Source organism: Parasteatoda tepidariorum, chromosome 6 (genome assembly GCF_982258835.1).
Source record: "Parasteatoda tepidariorum strain Cologne lab strain chromosome 6, Ptep-v5.0, whole genome shotgun sequence".
Lineage (NCBI taxonomy): Eukaryota > Metazoa > Arthropoda > Arachnida > Araneae > Theridiidae > Parasteatoda > Parasteatoda tepidariorum.
The window spans coordinates 35,344,334-35,361,255 of record NC_141760.1 but is presented as its reverse complement, the minus strand read 5'-3'; the positions used below and the strand labels follow the sequence as shown (position 1 = coordinate 35,361,255).

The window sequence follows — 16,922 nt, the reverse complement described above, 5'->3', positions numbered from 1 at the left end:
ATTGATTTTGTTTTATCAAATAGTATAATTATTTAATTCTTTTTACGAAAGGTTTTTGAATAAATAGAAAACGACATTATTTACTTGTTTATACGTAGCTTAAAGTAAAAAATTAAATATTTTTGAACTATAAAAAAGAAATTCTTCGGAAATTTCTGCATTTTACGTTGGTAAATTTCCATAGTATTTTTTAAAGCAAAATTAGTTGAAAAGAAAATTATTTAAAAATTATATATTTCAGATTATTTATATTATTATTGTTATTTGTTACAAATTGGTAAAAAAAGTATGAAACTAATTATAATTTAAAAAAATACCATATCAAATTTCATAATCAAAAAGTGGCATGCATTACTAATTATATAAACAGTTTTTGCCAATTACATAATTCTAAATAAAAAATTTCTTTAAAATTATCTAAAAACACTGTTAGTTATTATATCAAGTAACCTGAATGTGTATTTGAAATTTTATTGTAAATTTTAATAATCAAAAGTTTATGTTATGAATTAAAATTTAAAGCAAAATTTCCATTCATAAACTATTTATATTTATGTTCGATTTAGAAACTACCAAAGGCTTAACATTGTTAAAATTTGTATTGAAAACATAATTTTATTTATAATTTCACATAATTAATACATAATTTTATTAGAATATTATTTATAAATTACCGATTGCCTATAATAATACTATATACTATGATTACCTACTAATATATGTTATAATAGTAAATATTATGTAATAAATAATGTTTAATAAATATTATATGATAAATATTGTATAATATATATGATATAATAAATATTATGTAATAAATATTATATAATAAATAGTATATAATAAATGTTACATAATGAATATTATTTAATAAATATTATGTAATAAATATTATATAATAAATATTATATAATAAATATTATGCATCGAAATACTTATTTTTAAAATAGGATAAAATGCGTAAGAGTAAAATTAGTTATTCCCAATAGCTAATTTTTAACCAAATAATGATTCATATCCTTACAATCTTATCTTAGGAAATGGAGTAAACTTGTCCAGGGAATCGTGCGATTGTGAATATAATTCTGTTTGGTCAGTTTTTATCTCATTTGTAAAAGGGACTGATAAAGTTTCACTTTGGTAAAATTTAGTTACTACCCCAGTCTGTCCCCAAAACTTATCGGCAAGAGCTTCTGAAAATGGGCTATTCTCGAGGAAAAGGCGTGTTTTTAGGCCTCATAGGAGGCTTTCTACTAATTTTGTCTCTGATTGTTTTAATAGCTTTTCCAGCAATCTATAGAACCCAACTGGCGAAGCAAACCACCTTAGTAAAAAATACCGTGCTTTACGATATGTGGAAAGATTTACCTTTACCTATCTACCAGAAGCTTTACTTTTATAACATTACTAATCACGATAAATTTGTTAAATATGGTTGGCCACTAGAGGTAGAACAAGTTGGGCCTTATACCTACAAAAGCAAATGGATTAAAGAAGATCTGGAATGGCAGAACGGAACTGTATCTTACAAGGAACGTAAATCATTCTATTTTGATCCAGAACATTCAGAAGGAACTGAAAACGACACTATTTACACTCTCAATGGTCCACTAATATTTGCCAGCTCCTTTCTTCAGAATAAGGGAAAGTATACTCAAGAAGCTGCAGATTATGCTTTTAGAGTTTTTTTCCAAGAACAACTGGTGATTAAAAAGGCCATACATGAGATTGCTTTTGGAGGTTATAAAGATTCGATATTGTGGTGGGGGAAACTATTTCAGAAAATGCCTTTCGAAAAGGGAATTTTTTCTTGGTTGTATAAAAGGAACGATACAGACGATGGGGAATTCACAGTTTATACTGGTCAATATAATCATTCGAAACTGAATTTCATCAAGACCTGGAACGGATCTTCTGAACTATCATACTGGGAGGAAGGCAGCAAGTGCAACAAGATCGAAGGCACCAATGCAGAAGTTGGACCACCAGTTAGAGAAAATCAGACTACTTACACTTTTTTCCAACCGATATTTTGCCGGTCCATGACATTCGATTATGTAGGAAGTCGACATCACAGGGGTATCGAATCCAAGCGATTCAAAAACTCTGCAAAGGTGTTTGCAAATGCAAAGGACAATCCAGATAATTACTGCTTTGACGAAAGTTACAAACTGAACCAGACATCATCGCCTATTCCTTCTGGCGTATTCAATATAAGTTCTTGTCAATTTAATGCACCAGTGTTGCTCTCATTCCCTCATTTCTATTTAGCTGATGATTCCTATTTGGACAAGGTTAATGGACTCAATCCTAATGCCTCTTTGCACGAGTCTTACATAGATGTTGAGCCGGTAACAGGAGCTTCAGTTTCTCTAGCCATGAGATTTCAGGTTAACGTTTATATAAACCAAAACCAATACCTCAGTCAATTTCATAATGTTACTTCAGGAGTTTATCCCATATTTTGGATGGAAATGCTAGCTGAAATTGATGATGATATGGCGAAATCTATGCATTTTCAACTAAAGGAGTTGAAGCAACTTGCTTATTCAATTCTTGGTGCATTGATAGTGATAGCCAGCTTCGTGTTCGTATTTGGACTGTATATAATACACTGCCAAAATGAGGTCGATGCTGAAGAGACGAAGTCACTTTTAGAAAAGGGCAGACAGAATTCTTATTCATCAACTTATTGTCGTGACAATTTTAATTCATCGGACGGCACTTTTGAAATTCCAAGAGGAGCAACAACAAATAGTACATCAATCATCAGTTCAGGCGAAAAACGTGTTAAAGATCTCTATCAAGTCTTACCAGACAATGCTAGAGAAATATTAAAAATGAGTCCCGAGAAACCAGACGCAACGAGTACTGCTGATCCGAAAAAGACGGAAACAATTCATACTTATCTCGTCAGAGCTGTCGTTCCTTAAGCTATCAGTTATTCAAAAGGTAAAGACTAACTATTTATTAAATTTTCTAATGATTAATTGAATGTTATGCATAGATCACATTTTAACTCTTAATGGACATTCATTCATATAGATCAGTGATTCTCAACCTTTTTTGTGTTGCGGCACACTTTTAACGATTTCGAAATTTGACGGCACACAATGAAAAAAATTAGATTAAAAGTAGTTCACTTACCTATTATAAACTGTGTTAAATAGTTAGTGATAATAATTTTGAATGTAAAATAAAATAATATGTAAAACAAAAGCACTTTTATTACGAGATTAATGATTTGTTTCGACTAATTTTTTATTAGTTAGTAACAGTTAGTTATTTTTCTTGCTAGTTATTAATTGTTAGCTTGTTTTCTATAGTTATTAATTGCTAGCTTGTTTTCTATAGTTATTAACTGTTAGTTTTTTCAAATTAACTGTTATTTTTTTGTGATTTCTTGTTCACTAGTTTTTTTGCTAATTATTAATTGTTAACTTATTTTTTTGTAATTTATCCTTCGTTAATTTGTTTTTTAATATACTAGCATTTGTTTTTTTTAGTTATACTTCGTTAATTTGTTTATTAATTGCATAGCTTACTTTAATGATTATCTTGTATTTCCGTTTGAAAGTTAATATTTAGCTTGCTTTCCTTTGTTAATTAATATTTTTAATAGTCATTAAATTTCCTACTTATTTCAACATATTTTAAAATTGTGTGTCAAAGACAATTTGAACACTTCCATCTTATTTTAAATTATTTAAATATTGTCAGAGACAATCGTCGACAAAGATGTTCACGCTGTTAAAGCGTGGAAAAATCATAAAAAGCGTATTTATATACGCTTTTTATAATTTATATATAATATATATATATATATATATATATATATATATATATATATATATATATATATATATATATATATATATATATATATATATATATATATATATATATATATATATATATATATATATATATATATATATATATATATATATATATATATATATATATATATATATATATATATATATATATATATATATATATATATAAAATAAAAAAAGGCATTATTATTTTTATTGCATCATTTAAATATTTGGCGGCACATTTTAAGAATTTGGCGGGACGCAAAAGTGCCGCGGCACAGTGGTTGAGAATCACTGTATAGATCAACGATTCCCAATTTTTTTCGGTTATGGAATCCTAAATGATTGACTGTCTTTCGGCGAAACTCAAATTCTTTTTAAATAAAGTATATAAAAACATTTACAATCAATAAAAGACTACTTTATTTTTACTAATAAAGGGAATAAATTTTTTTTTATCATTAATTAACTTAGTTTTTTTTATCATTAATTAGGTTTTCAGATCCAACAGTTGAATTTGCATACCTAGACCTGTTTCTAGTTTTGCTCAGAATATGTTTTTGGTGTATAAGCTGAAAATGAAACAAATAAGATAAATTATGGTTTCCGTTGAAATGAAAGTTGAAAAGAAGTGCTATAAATGTTTAAAATGGTTCCCAAGGAAATATCTTTCTTTATTAACGAATTTAGTTTGTTCAATTTGATTTAAAAAGCGCGAAGGAAAATACTAATGAAATTTTCATATACATGCGTCTTCTTCTTAATTTATTCTAGATATTGTTATCAGAAAACTATATTTTTTTTAAAAAAAATGAATAAATTTGCCAATTCTTTTTTCATTGGCTTTGCTTTAAATAATTTCATAAAGATAATCAAACGATTAATTAAATGATGGAGTATTAATTGAATCTGAATATAAATATAGGTTTTAAAAATCATTGCTAGCATAAAAAAAGTTCTGACAGCTGGAACTCCTTTAACTCTTCCACAGAACGCTACGGTTTCAGAGAATACCACTTGGAAACCTCTGACTTAGGGTATTGTAACCACATTTTTTAAATTCTCTACGTGGCTGCATATCTATTGGATGTTCCATAATGACTGTTTTTAATTCATATTTTTAAAATACTTGTCAAAAATGAAGTCAAAAGATTGCATTACGACATTGATATTTACATTAGAGGAAATAAAATGCTATCGAAATCTAGCGAATCACTGTTATGAAAGGTGGGAAGAAAACCAATTTGATTGCTTGATCGAACTTGAATGTATTTCTAATAATTGGTTTTGCAATTCTTCTCTATTTTTTTCTACAATCTAACAGGTTTCGTGTTTTCAGTTCTGCCAAACTCACCAGTGATTCGCTAGATTTTGATAGTGTTTTTGTTTTTTCTCTCTTAACCATGAATTTACGTATTATATGATTTTTTTTCTCGATTTATTAATTTTTTTCGATGTGATACTTTTTTGTCATAATTTGTTTATTTTTTGACGCATTAGGAAAATATTGATGTCGATCGTTGAAAAACGTTTCTCTCGAAACTTCATTGATTGAAATACTTGTCTCACAATTATTATAAAGCGCAACTATATTTTATAAACTGAGATAAAAGATAAGATAAAGCGAGGATTATCGATGACTTTTTTATTGATTATTTGCAAATAAAAATAAATTTTTGAGGAATTACACTTTTTATTACTCGAATTGAAGTAATATGAAATGTTATGTTAGAAAATATTATATTCATAGAAATTTTAATGCTAGCCATTTATACAAATCGCTCTTTTTTCTATTATGTTTATGATTCGACTCACATGAAAGCTCTTTATTTATTAATTTTTCTCAATTTACAATGGTCTAAGAAGTAAGAATTTGCTAAAAAGTATAGAAATAGTGTTATCCTGTTTTTTTGAAATGCTAATCATGCGCAATCATATAATACGCAAGACAGAAATTCAACAATTTTCTTACATATTTATTAAAAAGAAAATAAATCACACGAAGAAATTTTGGTGAATTTTTTGATTGTAATATTTTTTCTTTGACATTGCTTAGTTATCCTTATTTTTTCAATATTCATTGCCTTACCTTTTCTTTTTAAAAATAACGTTGACACAAATTTTGCTTCTTATTTGTTTTTTTTCCCCTCTCAATATTTTCTTTATTTTTATTCATTTCTGTTTAAGAAACGTTCTGATAAAAATCCATTTAGTTTTTTTTATTTTTATCTGTCTGTATTTCCTTATTTTTATTTATTTTATTTACTTCAGATAATTTTTTTTATCATTCATTACGAATTATTTTAAGTGTTTGGATAGATTTTTATTAAAGATAGTTGCTTGAAATTTCTTTATTTATTTTTTATTAGTTACTTTTTATTATCCTTATTTTATTTTTTTATAATCCATTTTTTATTAACAAAGAGTTATTTTAAGTTATAGTGTTCATATTTCAAGATTATCTAGGAATTGAAATATACAATACACATTTTTTTGAAGAATTGTTCATTGATATTCTCGATTGGTTTCATATAATTTGATTTTTATATTTTATTCCTTTACTTTAATCATAATTGTGTCCTTACTTTAATTAGATTTCTAACCCTTTATTTAATTATCATTTTATTTTTTCATTATTTATGGTTTAACTAAAAGGTATTTCATGGTAATCATTGCTCCATTTTGAAGGAGATTTTTTCAAGGGATGCGTATATATATATATATATATATATATATATATATATATATATATATATATATATATATATATATATATATATATATATATATATATATATATATATATATATATATATATATATATATATATATATATATATATATATATATATATATATATATATATATATATATATATATATATATATATATATATATATATATATATATATATATATATATATATATATATTATATATATATATATATATATATATATATACATATATATATATATATATATATATATATATATATATATATATATATATATATATATATATATATATATATATATATATATATTATATATATATATATATATATATATATATATATATATATATATATATATATATATATATATATATATATATTATATATATATATATATATATATATATATATATATATATATATATATATATATATATATATATATATATATATATATATATATATATATATATATATATATATATCAGGAAAAGGAATTAAAAAATGGGATAAAATTAATCTTATTATAAATTGTTTTTTTTTTAATTGCATCATGTTATTGGAAAATAAAAATTTTAATTAAAACGAAACAATTTGAATTTGTTTCCAGAATAATAAATCTACAATAATAACTGCTACAACCAAAATAATAATTGCTACAACTAATCTTATCAATACAATTTATGTAATCTTATCGTTATAATCTTACTACTTAATTAAAATCGTTATAATACAATCGCTACAACTACTATTGTTACAAACCGGGTCTAGAGACCATCTGGTGTATCACCTTCTATTATACTTGCCAAATTATAACCCGACTGTCTTCCCGCAGATTTGTTCCAGATATGCATCGAGCTCACAAGCTCATGACTTTCATACCAATTCATAACTTTTTTTTAAAATATTTAATTGCGCAATATTTTATGTTTTGAAGAAATCTAGGAGAGAAAAAACCAGTTTGTTTATCTGAAGTATTTAATGCTCTGCTGTTAGACACGCGAATAAATTTAATGCTCTACATCTACATTACTATAAACTTAAATAAAGTGAGTGTAAATCTGGTTAATTTATTTTAACTAAAAATTGATTTAAAAAGCTTTTTTATGTTTAATTTTTTCATGTATTTGTAATTTGTTATTATAATGTTAATTCGAATTAACTTTTTTAACTCTTGTATATCCGACAACTTATAATTTAAGGAATTCGAAAAAAATATCTGTGCGGTTTTGCGAAGATGAAAAAATAAAATAAAATAAATATGAAACATGTAAAGAAACATGTTTAATCAAATACGATTAAATATAATCCTCTTCTTCTAGATTAACGAAAAAATAATAACTATAATTATCCATTCTAACCAGCTTAATTTTAATATTTAAGCTGATTGTTTTCAGTTTATTTATTTTAGAGTTTTATTATGTTTTGCTGAGTAAAAATAATATATTAGTTAACGTAACGATTTACTTTAATGTCAATTTCCGCTAATTTTTATCTAAGTATACAAATCAAGTGCATGTTACTAAATGTAAATTAGTATTTTGTTTTCATTAGCTCAACCCAATCTGCTCTACTGCTTGAACAGGTTGATACAACCCAAAGCCTTTTTTAAATTAACTTTAAACTGAATAATTTTCAGAGACAAAAAAAATCTATAAAGACATATAAAAACTAATAATCTACAAATTAAATTTTTTTCCCTATAAAATGAAATAAATTGTGAAACTAGAAACTGAAACTATAATTATGTATTAAAACTGAGCTGAGGAGCACCACTTTTGCTACTTATGGAACAAATTATAAAAATAAATATAATCTATAATTTGGTTCGAATTATGTCGATCTGTGATCATTTAGAAAATCGTACTTTATCAGTGTTTTTTTTCCAAGCATTAAGAAAAAAACTTTCATATTTAATTATTATCTAGTACTTTTATTCATTGATTTATTTTATAAGAAGATGTTGAAATTGTTTATTTTTTTAGTCAATAAATAAAAATATAAAGGGTGTCCTCTTTCATTTTCATTTTAACTATCGCATGTTTTTAACTGCTATTTTATTTTAAATTATGACTGCAGTAAAGAAAATGTAATAGGCGAGAGAAAACTATGCACAAAACATATCTTATCAATTTAACGGGTGATTTTTTTGAACTTTTATTGTTATCTTTTCTCCTCGTGATTCATAATCGCCACTTTTACAGCAGATAATAGTCATAACCAAAGCAAAACATGAAATATTCTTTTCGTGAACTGCCCTGATCGGGTGAAGGATAAAAAAAAAATGGCTAAAAAGTGTATGTCGCCTAAAGCTGCTAAATGGATGATAGGAATTGCTTCTGTCTTCTTTGTTCTCTCGATTGCAATCTTGAGTATTTTTCCTACACTTTACAAGCAGATGCTGGCAAAAACTATAACACTATCTGATGGTTCTTTAGGAGCGAAGACATGGGAAGACATTCCACTTCCTATTAATGAGAACATTTATTTCTTCAATATCACAAATGGTGACGCTTTCTTAAACAAAGACGAACCATTAAACGTCACTGAAGTTGGCCCTTACGTTTATAAGGGTAAATGGATTAAGCACAATCCTAAATGGCATCCTAATGGCACCGTAACTTACCGTGAAACTAGGGTATGGCACTTCCAGCCAGAATTGTCTGCAGGAAGTCTGGATGATGTCATCACTACTTTGAATGGCCCCATGATTATTGGTGCAAACATGCTGAAGGATTGGAACATTTTCTGGAGAATATTCTATTCCGTTGCCATGAAATTCGAATCGGAAAGCGTAATAATTCAAAGAAAGGTTCGAGAACTTACATATGAAGGCTATGAAGATCCCATAATCAAGTATGCTCCAGTGCTGAAACCCAACATCCCATTTAAAGATGGGATGTTTATGTGGCTTTATGATAAAAATGATACCGATGATGGCGAATTTACAGTCTTCACTGGTGTGGATGACGCATCGCTTACGAATGTCATCACATCCTGGAATGGGAATGAAAAGTTAAACTTTTGGAAAGGGGACAACTGCAATGATATCAATGGTACCAACGTTGAGATGGGTCCACCTTTGCCTGATACACCGGAATCTTATACGTTTTTCCAATCCATCTTCTGCAGATCAATCACTTACGATTATATTGGTGACACCAGCTCATGGGGAGTGCCTTTGAAAAGATTCGAACCAACTGCAATGGTGTTTGGCAATAGTACAGAAAATCCTGATAATGCTTGTTACGAAGTCCACGGAGAGCGTGCATCTGGTGTCTTAGATGTTGGTCCATGCCAGTTTGATGCACCAGCCTTACTTTCATATCCCCATTTCCACATGGCTGATCCCTCTTACGTGAAAGCCATTAACGGCTTGAGCCCGAAATCGGATGTTCATGGCTCTTACATGGATGTCGAACCAATTTCTGGCTTCACCATGAATATTTCTATTAAATTTCAAATGAATATCCAGATGGAACGAGTGCGAGGTGTGCTGCAGTTCGACAATGTGCCTGAAGGAATATTTCCTGTCTTTTGGGTTGATATTAATATTCATTTAAGCGAAGATTGGGCAGACTTTTTTAAAGGTCAGTTAAACAACCCCAAGTATATCGTTTACAGCGTTTGTGGCTTTTTGCTTTTAGCATCATTGGTTCTGATAATTTGCGGTGCGGTTATTATTACTCGCTCTCAGAAGGACGATGAAGATCCTCTTTTGAATATCCAGGAAGAAAAGAAGGAAGAACTGGAAAAAAACAAGAATACCAGTGAAGTATCCTCATCAAGTTATGGTGGTTTAGCGGGTGATCAGGGGGAACAGTATGATGGGGACTCCTTAAAACAAACAGATTCACATGCAGCAAGGTGATTGCTTTATCCATGAAGATAGAATTTTTGTATCAGGGCTTTCATATTTGGTAAGTATGTGATAATTTGTGCAATTTTTTGCTGTTTTCATAACCAGAGTGATTTCTATTGGAGCAGAAAGTCATAGAAATCAAAAAAATTACCAGAAATCGTAGCATTAAAAAAAATTGTATTGCTTAAGCATGTTTCTTTTCAAAATCATAGCGACTTTTCCGATTCCATTATAAATTTATTATCTTTATTTTTTATGTTATGTATTTCTTTCTAATTCAAATACTTCCAATTATTATAAATTTATCACCCTTTCCTCTTTTATCCAGAAGTGTATAAGAAGTAGATATGTTTTTCAGCTTTTCAAATGCATTATTTCAAAAAAATTCAAATTTTTTTTAAACTTTTTTCTACAAGCTAAGTTATGTAAAGGATATGTAATAAGGAAACGAAACAATATTTACATTCGGTGCCTTTTTATCTAAAAGTTAATAACGTGGTATTCACGAATACAGGAATAAAATAAATTTAAAAACTTTTAGGTGAAAATAGAGTTTAGTTTCGAATAATAAATTATGGATAATTTAGTTTATTAAGTAGCATATATTAGAATAATAATAACAAGAAAAAGAAACTAAGAAGTATCTCATTCCAAGCGAACTAAGAACGAAAAAAAACCTTATTTTTGCCAGTCAGTACGGAACGAAAGTCGTACGGAACATTCTTTTCATAACACATAGGCAGTAAGGAATTTCGCAGGTGATGGAATTTTATTTGCGTTTATAGTCTGACAAAGTCAACTTAAAAAACATATAATATTCAAATCCTTAAAATATTTACTTGTTATGACTCAGTTTGTTTGTTAATGGAAAGTCATAAAATTTTCGCTTGGCTTTTAAATGGCCAAATATTTTGCTTGCATCATTTAGAAAACGATATCAACTCGTTTTTGCAGTAAGCACAGTGATCCAGCTAAACCTTTTGCTTACGCCTGGTACAACACGTGGACCACATGTAATGGTTTAACAAGGAACAAAGGGTTAATATAAGCAAGGGCTAATATAAGCAAAGGGTTAATGTAAGTTAAAGTTTAAACAATCTAGCTATTCGGAAACCGGTTGAAATTTTGATTGACGATAAATTATATTTGTCGAAAAAAACTTCTTGCAGCGATCGGTAATCTATTGTAACTTGAATTAGCATCAGACGCCAAGTTTCAGTTAGAAACTAAAAACTTTATCAGACAAAGGTCAAAATTTCGATTGACGGTGAGTTTCAATTTGCAATAATGAGATTATACATTCTGTCTATAATGGTCAGAAAACCACTGACGCAGAGCTTCAGTTAAAATTTAATCACTTTTGCTGGTTGAAGAGTGATCATAATTCCACGCAAAAAAATTATTTAAATACTTTTTTTACAGTTTTTTTTCATTTATTTTAATAATAAAATGAAAATTGAATTATAAGGTACGCAAAGTTCATTAAAAACTATATAATTTTAACTGAAAAGAAAAATCCGAAATTTGAACGTAATCGGTCGAATAGTTTTTGATACGTAAAAATTTAAAAATATGACTTTTTGAAATTTTATTGCTCTGAAACTATACGACCAATTTCACTTAAATTTCAATTTGGTTTATTAATTAAAATGAAATTTAGGTTTGTATGTGTTACAATTCTAAAATGTTTTGACCTTTCTTAGGTAAAATAATAAAATTCCGATAAACAATTTAAATAAAAATATTTTTTTAAAAGAAATTGCCTTTGTATCAACAATTTTAAAAATTGTGTGCAATTTTTTTTGTTTCTTCAAATAGCAATTGAGATAGGGTGAAATATACACAAAAGGAAAGTAACAAATCAGAGCACAAATTTACGATAATTTTCATGGCCAACTTTTTGGACCATTTATCCCAGGTTGTGGCTAACCCCATAACTTTATGGACTTGAGTCTAACTCTATTGAGAAAAATATAAATTTAACAGTGCTAATAAAAATAATAATGTTTAAAGTAAAAATACTTTTTTCTGAGAATGTATGCTTCGTATTTCGTAACTATGAATATAGTGAACATATATTACTTAGTTAAACTTTCGAACAATTAAGATTGCAACTTAGTACGTGAAAATCTTCGAGCAACGTACTAGAATTTTTTGTAGTTTTTTAGAATTTTAATAGAATTTTCTTATTAAGGTGAACATTTAGATTTTCTTTAAATTTATCATTACACAAAAAAAAAAATCAGATAAAATGACCATATTGTAAGTAATGGAATATTTGGTTTAAAAAAAAACGTAATTCTGGTACTAAAAACTGAAATGGTATTTAAACCATTCATTTGGTAACTTTTCCATTCATATAGTAACGCTTTGCCGGAATTCCAGTTTTAAAAATTATAGTTCTTATTACCATAAATTTAGTAAAAAATACAAAGCTGAATAGAAAATTTAACCGAATAAATGGTTTTTAGGACAAGATCGAATGTTTTATGATAAAACTACCACATTTATTGAACTTTATCACATATAATAGAACCATATTTTATTTTTAATTTTACCAAAACCATTACCAAAGCGCTTCTGTAAAATTAACCGAGGTTTTTGGTGTTCCTATGGAGCCAAAAGCATGATAAAGTTTACCATATTCTGGTGCTTTTGGTAATTTTTCTTAGTGCACTATAAAGCTGTGCAAAAATTTATTAAATATGCAAGTAATTTGACATTTTCTAGGGATGCATTACTTTTAAGGAAGTCATTATTTTCGTTAAGAATAGATTAATTTTAGATTTATATTTTCATTCCTATAGCAAATCATTCCAAAGATTTTAAGTTTGTTAAAACCTAAAAAAATTTGAAAGAATTAACGGTCATATTTGTCGAAATTTTACTGGAAAAAAATCGTTCTTTTTTTCTACAACAGTTATTATAAACAACTGGTATTTCCTTTTCTGTGATTTTATTTTTGGAGATGTCATCAGGTCTGTCTTATACAAATGTGTGAAAAGAAGCTAATTGAACCTTGAACTTTTGCAAGTGAACTTCAAGTTCAACTAAAGATCTTTACCGTTCAATTCTATATTGTTCGATAAATTCTTATCACATTCCTTTTCTATTATCACAGTCTATTCTCTGTAAACGGTAGAAAAATGCATTTCAAATGATATCATGTAAAAGAAAGGAGTTGCATTTATTTTAGTTTTTTCTTTATTTTCTTAGTTAATGTGCTTTTGAAATAATGATTAGATTTTGATTATTTTTCGTACATTTATAAATAAAATAATGACTAATGAATAAAAAAATTTAAAGTTGTTTTGCACAAGATCTTATCGGTGTGATGAATCTGACTATATGGTTAATGATTCATCTGTACGAAGGTCAGTCGCACTTTTTGACCTTATTCCGATAAAAATAAAGTTCACTTATAAACACTTCTTCCTCTTATCGTAATATAAAGTACGAACATTTAAAAATTGAAAACAAAATTTTATTTTAAAATGAAAGTCTTGGTACAATATGTTGATAATAATCCACATTTTTTTCAAAGGGGATATTTTTACATCAAATTGAATTTTTCTTTAGTATTGTTTCCAGATGAGTACTTAATAAGTTTTAGGATTTTAACTAAATAATAGCATAATACAAGTAAATAACTTTTTTAATGGAAATTATTGTTTTTTTTTCACAAAAGTATTTTTTTAAAAATATATTCTCTTAATCAATGTGAAAAGGTGGCTAATCATTTTGTTGCTATTCAAATAACAAATATTTATGAAAAAATGAATGAGAGGAACTTTTTAAGTTACGTATTTTGCAATATTTGCGTTAGCATAAGAATCGTTTCATCAAATTTGATCAAGCATATAGAACTTGCTATTTGTAGGCTGAATGCAATTCGCGAGCAGACTAATCAAATTTTTCACACGATGACTAATAATAGTACACGATGACTAATAATGTTGTTGACATCTACTTTGTAGTATGCATATATTTTTCAAGGAATCTATTAGAACATGTAAAAATTAAATTTAAAAACACCCAATTTTTTGTTTAAATGAAATTGCAAATCGCTTTAAAATAAGTTTAATTATTATAATTATTAATATCTAAGTGTTTAAAAATTGTTTATTAATGGTTTTGATTTCGAATTATGAATGCGAAAATTAGAATATGAAATTGTAAACGCATAGGGTATATTGATATTAGTAAATAGTACTTAGGTTTAAGTATTAAGTCAGATACCGGTAAAGCGTTTACAGTCTTTTCACATTTTTGTAAGTTTATGACTGATTTTGAAACAAAGTTTTTTAATGACATTTTTTTGTCTAATGATAGTTTAATACATCGATGAGTTTGGAAAAGTACTAATTCAAGAGGATTATGAAATAAATTACACAATTTTTACGGGCAGAAAATAGTTAAAGTCATTAAAAGGTTTCGATGAAAATAATAAATGCATTAATAATAATAATTAACAAATTATAAATTATCAAAATTTTGAATATAAATGTAACCTTTTTGAAACTTATGAAAACGGCAAAAACAGTCTGAATTTAAGTTTTCATCAAAACACTGAAAATCTCGTTTGCTATAATCAATTCAATGCACTGATTTCATTGGCGAGTGAAAATTCATTTATATTTTTCCATTTAATATCGTTTGTAGGCTTTATCTATAATATTTAAGTTTTCTTTGTAACAAAAATATGGCATCACAACATAACTACGCCATAGCATTTGAAATACAACGTTTATGAGTTGTTTTTGAAGCATATCGAAACTTAATCAAAATGCCTGCAAAATTCTTCGTACAGTGTAGTGGTATACCGAAAAACAATATATAGCATTAACAACATTCCAATAAAATTTTTTAAATTGTGTATCGTTTGGAAATGAATTTGTGGTCGAGAAAATCGTTTGCACTTTGATACAATAAGAAGGGGAGCGAAGGATAACCTGAATAATCTTATTTAGATACGTAATTAATTTTGTTTTCTTTTTCTTATAGAACGAATCCAGAAGCTGAGAAGACTTCGTGATATTCATTCATTTAACTTAACTCTACATTTTATTTTGATTTAAGAAATATTTTGTATTAACTTATTTGCAAGATCTGGATTTAAAATATACGTGTATATTGTTTAGTATGTAAATGTAAAAATACATTATTTATATTTGTGGATTATTCTCATTATTTCCTGATATAAATTCTATATAATTAAATTCCATCTAGAGTTAAATTTTTTATGTATTTGTTGGGAGAAAATTTTAAAAAGAATTCAGTTCATAGTTCAGTTTGTTTTCGAAAGCAGTTCAATGCTTTTATTTATTTACTAATTTTTTGTTGAAATTTGCAATAGAAACGGAAAAAAATCTTTCATGTAGGTGCGTGAACATACAAAATGTTCTGTAATAACTACTCTTAAATAACATTTTTACATACTTTAAGGGTCACAAAATTGCGACAAAATTCTGACTATCAATATTCAGCTCCAAGGCCCTGTTCCCAATCCAGAAGACAAGGGAACTCAGAGATCAAGGATTGGGACAAACTAGCCTTCGTGGAGGACATTTTGATGGAACTAATCAGCATTTGCGTTACGAGATGAGGAAAACTACAAAAACATCTCTCGGTTAGCAGACCGGCAAAGGGATTCTAACCCATGATCCTCCCGCAACTGAGGATATTTTACGCCATCACTGTGGTCGGTGCAAGCAGTGTTCGGAATTCGTATTGAGAAGCCATCGCTGGGATTTGAGCCCGTGTCACCGGTTAAGGGTGGACCTATTCATACATATATTCATTTACCCACAGTAATTTTGACTCATAATTAGCTCATTACTTTTGACCTGAACCAGAGAATGATCAGTCACAATTTCAGTACCCCCTGATGGAGAGTATCTTTGCTATAGGAACATGGAGGACTTTGCGACCCAAAATATTTAACATGCACCAGTCATTATTTACTGCACGGGGAGAGTCTTCCGCCGGCTAGGATCAAACTCATGACATCGTAGATATGAGCTCAATACCCTACCAACCAGGTTATCCTGGCTCAGTAATTACATTTAAAGAAATTTTCAGCATTTTCATCAGTTTAAACTGTATTAAATTTAAATTTAAAAATTTTAAAAGCTGATAAAGGTGTAGGTGTGAATTACTGACTCAAAACCACAAATTTCATAACTTTATTGCTTTAAAGTTTTGAGGAAGAATCGACATAAGTTCAAAAAATTATCTAGAGCTATTTCCCCCAGTCTAATAAAGCAATCCCTAATTTTCATACCCTTTTTAAAAGATATTGTGCTGTTGAATATGATGATAAAAACCTTTTAACGTAGTTGCACTCATGTTTTATATTAACTAACTCGCGCTTCATTTAGATTGAGAAACCTTTTACAGTTTTACATGCACAAAAATAAACAATAATTTAGAAATTTAAACAAAAATTATTTGTCTAAATGTTCGTTCGTTGCAGATAACTTTGTTAACGTATCTAATCAACT

General features: G+C 27.5%; 1 protein-coding gene across 2 annotated transcripts; it reads left to right on the top strand.

Annotated features, from left to right (window-relative positions):
* Positions 1 to 1,074: 1,074 nt before the first annotated feature.
* Positions 1,075 to 15,595, top strand: LOC107437591 (scavenger receptor class B member 1). Of its 2 annotated transcripts, none has more exons than XM_087165633.1 (2): positions 1,075 to 2,952; positions 15,424 to 15,595. In XM_087165633.1, the coding sequence occupies exon 1, from the start codon at positions 1,200 to 1,202 to the stop codon at positions 2,931 to 2,933; it is 1,734 nt and encodes a 577-aa protein (XP_087021759.1). In that variant the 5' UTR covers positions 1,075 to 1,199; the 3' UTR covers positions 2,934 to 2,952; positions 15,424 to 15,595. The 2 variants fall into 2 exon arrangements, with proteins under 2 accessions (XP_087021759.1, XP_087021760.1); XM_087165634.1 differs by lacking the exon at positions 1,075 to 2,952 and adding an exon at positions 8,748 to 10,477.
* The last annotated feature ends 1,327 nt before the right edge of the window (positions 15,596 to 16,922 follow it).